This window comes from Miscanthus floridulus, chromosome 6, assembly GCF_019320115.1.
Source record: "Miscanthus floridulus cultivar M001 chromosome 6, ASM1932011v1, whole genome shotgun sequence".
Taxonomy (NCBI): domain Eukaryota; kingdom Viridiplantae; phylum Streptophyta; class Magnoliopsida; order Poales; family Poaceae; genus Miscanthus; species Miscanthus floridulus.
The window spans coordinates 8,184,555-8,189,414 of NC_089585.1; the positions used below are offsets into that span (position 1 = coordinate 8,184,555).

Here is a 4,860-nt window from a genome sequence, read left to right on the forward strand (position 1 = left end):
ACTTAGCCCAGAAGAAGAGGATGTCGACGAGGAGGAGCAAGGCGTTGGACAGGAGGGGAAGCTATAGCCCGCACGCTCAAAGACGAACCAGACCGCGGTGGCGCCCACAACGGCCGCCGCCGAGGCGTTCCTCCGCCGCCACAGCAGCAAGTCGGCGACTGGAGCGGGTCCCCGCGCGAGGAATGTTAGGAGCTATCGATCCGCACCTGCACCAGCACCCTCCGCCGTCGCCGCCGTCAGGAGTTAGGGTTCAGGGTTGGAGAACGAACGGAAGAGAGTGAGAGGTGAGAGGAGAGTGCGGGAGTAAGTGGGCCGTGAGAAAATAAAAAAAAGGTCCAATACCGCTGTCGTCGCGGGTTGACAGGGCGGAACCGCCGTCGCGCCGGCGTGAGGGCCAATTCTATCTGGTTTATAGGGTTAATAGACTGTGCGTGTCTGATTTTCGAGTTAGAGGACTAAAACCAAACTGGTGTAAGGCCAAAAACAGACTTTTTCCTTTAGAATAATAGGACAAACTTTGAATGCTTTGGTATCTTATATTCCAAGATGGAGGCATTAACTTTAGATGAAAAAATGAGGAGTCCGCATACCAATTTTGTGAAATATTTTTTAAAAGGAAATTTTGTGAAGGAGTAATTTTGAAATTAAAAGGATGTTAAGTGAACGGCAAGGGACAAATCGGCCTCCACTGCTCCCTGGTCGTGGCCGCACAGCAACTGCGCTGCTAGGTACACTATGCTCCGCCTCCGCCTTCCTAGCTCGCGGGGAGGCGGCCATGAAATCGAGGTAGTGCAAACCCCCGTGTGCGCCCCGAATCAGTACCCACCCTGATGCCCGATGGCGCTCTCCACGCTGCTGGCGCACCTCGCGGCTGGCCGCTTCGCCCGCGCGCTGGCGCTCACGAGCGGCGGCGGGCCAACGCACCGCGTCCTCCACCTCCTCCTCCACACCTCCCCGCCGCCCCCGCTCCCGCGCCTCGTCGCCCTCGCGCGGTGGTCTCGCGCCCACTTCCGCGCGCCGCTCCCGCTCCGGCTCCACGCGCTCCTCCTGGCCTGCCTCGCCTCCGACGGCGGTCTCCACTCTCTCCTCCGCTCCGAGCTCCACGCCCTCTCCGCGGGGCGCCTCCACTCGCCCGCGTCCATCCTCCGCGCCCTCCGAGTCCCCGCTTCCTCCCGCCCGCTCGTCGCCGACATGCTCGTCCTGGCACTCGCCCGGGCCTCCCAACCGCTGGCCGCGTACGATGCATTTCTCCTCGCGGGCGCCCACTACCCGCGCTACCGCCCTTCGGCCTTCTCCGTGCTGGCCTCCCTCGTCCGCGCTGACCGGGTCGACCTCGCCGAGCGGGCGTTCAGGACGGCGCTGCGGCGGCGTGTGTCGCCGGATTCGTTCACCTTCAACATCGTCATCTCCGGGCTCTGCAAGACTGGGCAGCTCCTCAAGGCCGGTGACGTCGCGAAGGACATCAGGGGGTGGGGGCTGACGCCCTCGGTGGTCACCTACAACACCCTCATCAACGGTTATTGCAAGCGCGGACGAGCTGGAAAGATGTACCATGTGGATGTGCTGTTGAAAGAGATGAACCAAGCTGGAATTTCTCCTGATTTGGTCACAGTCAACGTGCTGATTAATGGGTATTTTAAGGAGTCCAACATTACAGCTGCAATCAAGGTCTTTGAGGAGATGAGGCAACACGGGATTCCTGCGAATGTGGTGACATATAATTCACTTGTTTCGGGGCTCTGCAGAGAGGGGAAGGTGGAGGACAGCGTGAAGCTGGTGGAAGAGATGGAGGAGTTGGGGTTGGCATGCACCCTGTCTACCCAGAACAGCTTTCCAAGATAAAATTTTCCATGCTTCATTTATGGCTATTCAACAGCTTGCTGGCTATTACTGTCTGCCTGTCCTATGAACTTGTGAAAGGTTGAAGAGAAGATGTTGCTAAATAAAAACGTTTCCATCAAGCGTAAAATTTTTCTTAAGTGCATTTGACATTAGCTGATTAGTTTGTGTATGGAAATAGGTTGCTTTGTATTTAACATTACGTGCAAGTTAATTTTGACAATAACTATCAAGATTGGATTTTGCCAAGAGGATATTCAGAACTTCATCGACAGTTCCCTTAAGGATGGACATGACCTTTCTACTTTTGTAAATAATGTGTTGGGGGATTCCCTTGGAATCTCATACTGGTACCGATTTATTTATCTTCAGTGCAAAGAATTTCCATTATTTTGCTTTTACATGCAAGACAGGTATGACTGTATGAAGATGATGAGTTCTCAGACGTAGATTGTACCATGAAATTAGACGAGTGGAACAGGTCAACAAGGAGCCAGGAGAATTTTTAGCTGTTTCAGTTGTTGTGTCCTACCAGCGGGTAACTGTTGCATTCAACTTAGACGAGTTTGATGATGTTGCACTAAGTTTTGACTTTTTATTTCCCATAGAGGCATAGAGTGAATTATTAGTGCCATTTGTTTTTCCCTAAGACCCTAATGTTGCCCAGACATGAACAAAAATGGATCTCAGATTTGGGGTAAGCCCAGAGGGCAGCTTGGCCACTAGGCTGCTTGGATTGAAACTGAAAGTTGCAAAGCTTGGGATACAAGATGGTCTGCCACTGCTTATATAGAGTAAATTGGCTTTTGCTACTTCTACCTACTCTAGCATATTCTGCTGTGTAAAGCAGATACCAAACTTGGGTGCTAAGCCACCCGAAAACACTTAGACAGTGAATAGTAAAAGCATGAAAATAAGATACAAGCAGCTAGGCTTAACTATCAATCTCCCCCTAAGCCTAGTGTTGAGTGATCTGCTTCAGACCAATTCTCCTCATCTCCTAAAACTTGGCCTTGCCTAGTGACTTGGTGAGTATGTCTGCCAGCTGATCAGTAGTGGCGATGTCGTTAGCCTTGATGCTCCCATCCTTCAAGCAATCCCTGATGAAATGGTACTTGATCCGAATGTGCTTGCTCCTGTCATGGAAGACTAGATTCTTGGCCAGAGCTAGAGCGGACTTGTTGTCCACCTTCAACTGCACCACATCAACCTTTCTGTCAAGAAGCTCCCCGAGCAACCTGGACAACCACAAAGCTTGTGTTGCTGCAGTGGTTGTGGCGATGTACTCTGCCTCATAGCTCGACAACGCCACAACCTTCTACTTGATGGACTGCCAGCTGACCAAGCAATCACCCAGAAAGAACATAGTTCCACTGGTGCTCTTGCTTGTGTCGATGTCGCCGGCGAGATCACTGTCATAGTAGCTGACGAAGCGTGCCGTGTCAGCAGCCCTCTTGTAGTGCAGACCGTAGTCCAGGGTCCCGACCAAGTAGAAAAGAACACACTTCATGGCCTGCAGGTGCTCCACCATGGGCCGCTCCATGAACCGGCTCACGTACCCGACCGCGAACGCAAGTCCGGCCGGGTGTGCTCCAGGTACCGGAGGCTGCAGACAAGCCGCCAGTAGTGCGTGGAGTCCACCTCCTCCGCCGTACTATGACGGCTGAGCCTGAGCTTCTCCTCCATTGGCATGTGCGTCGGATTGCAGCCGGCCATCTCGTCGAGCTCGAGGATCCGCTTGGCGTAGTGAGCCTGGCGGAGGGTGATGCCACTGGCATCCTGGCGCACCTCGACACCGAGGTAGAAGCAGAGGAGGCTGAGGTCGCTCATGTCGAACTTCTCCTTCATCTACGCCTTGAACTTCACCATTTCTTATTCCTCAGCGTCGGTGATGATCAGATCATCGACGTAGACGCCAACGAGCAGGACAGTGTGCCCGCTGCCCCACCAGTACACTGCCGCCTCATGCGCGCTCTGTTGGAACCCCATCATCTTGAGCGTGGCATCCAACTTCGTGTTCCAAGCGCGCAGCGCTTGCCGCAGGCCGTAGAGGGCCTTACGCAGGCGGTAACCTCGTCTTCCTTTCCGACGGTGGCGAAGCTAGGCGGCTGATGCACATACACCTCTTCCTTGAGGTCACCATTGAGGAACGAAGACTTCACGTCTATGTGGTGCACCCACCATCCTTCTTAGGCTGCCAGCACGAGGAAGACGCTGACCAACTCCATGCGCGCCACCGGAGTGAACGTGTTGTCATAGTCGATGCCTTTTTGCTGGACAAACCCACGTGCCACCAGCCACGCCTTATGCTTGGTCACCGCCCCCTTCTCGTCCTTCTTCAACTTGAAGATCCATCTAAGGGTGATCGGGCGATAATCAGCAAGCAGATCAACGAGCTCCCATGTCTTGTTCTTCTCAACCGACTGGAGCTCTTGCTTCATTATCGGTTGCCATGCTGGGTCACCTTGCGCCTCAGCATAGGTGGTAGGCTCACTGGCGTGAGTCAGGTGCAGCTAGGCGAAGAGGCACGACGCTAGCCCTAGAGGAGTCCCGTCGCTGGTGATGTTCATCACCGTGCGATAGCGGAGGGGCTTGTCATCATAGAACGTGTCTAGATGGTCCTCATCGTCCTCCAGTGGCGTGGCGAGCTCGACCGGAGGTTGATCGGTGGGCGGCGGCATGGCAGTGGGGAAGCAGGTGATGCCGCTGTCGATGGCGCCGTTGGTGAAGTTGGCTGGAGCAGAGTTGGACTGGCAGATGCCGCCGTCGGGCTCCCCCAGAGCTAGTGATGGTGAGCACGGCGGAGCTAGGGATGTCGATGGAGATGCACCTTGTGCTCCCCCACTCCACAGGTACTCGATGATGAACTCTTCCACCGCCGATGTCTAGCTCTCTCCCACCTTGGTCCAGTCCCAACCACGGCCTTCGTCGAAGACGACGTCGTGCGTCACACGCACACGCTAGGTCTTCGGGTCGAGGATGCGGTACGCCTTTGCGCCCTCAGCATACCCAAAGAAGACA

The 4,860-nt window shown here is 54.7% G+C and overlaps 1 protein-coding gene across 1 annotated transcript; it reads left to right on the plus strand.

The window, feature by feature from the left end:
* Window positions 1–701: 701 nt before the first annotated feature.
* LOC136457556 (pentatricopeptide repeat-containing protein At1g09820-like) lies at window positions 702–1,969 on the plus strand. Its single transcript, XM_066457590.1, has one exon. It carries the CDS (start codon window positions 838–840, stop codon window positions 1,840–1,842), a length of 1,005 nt encoding a protein of 334 aa, XP_066313687.1. The 5' UTR covers window positions 702–837; the 3' UTR covers window positions 1,843–1,969.
* The last annotated feature ends 2,891 nt before the right edge of the window (window positions 1,970–4,860 follow it).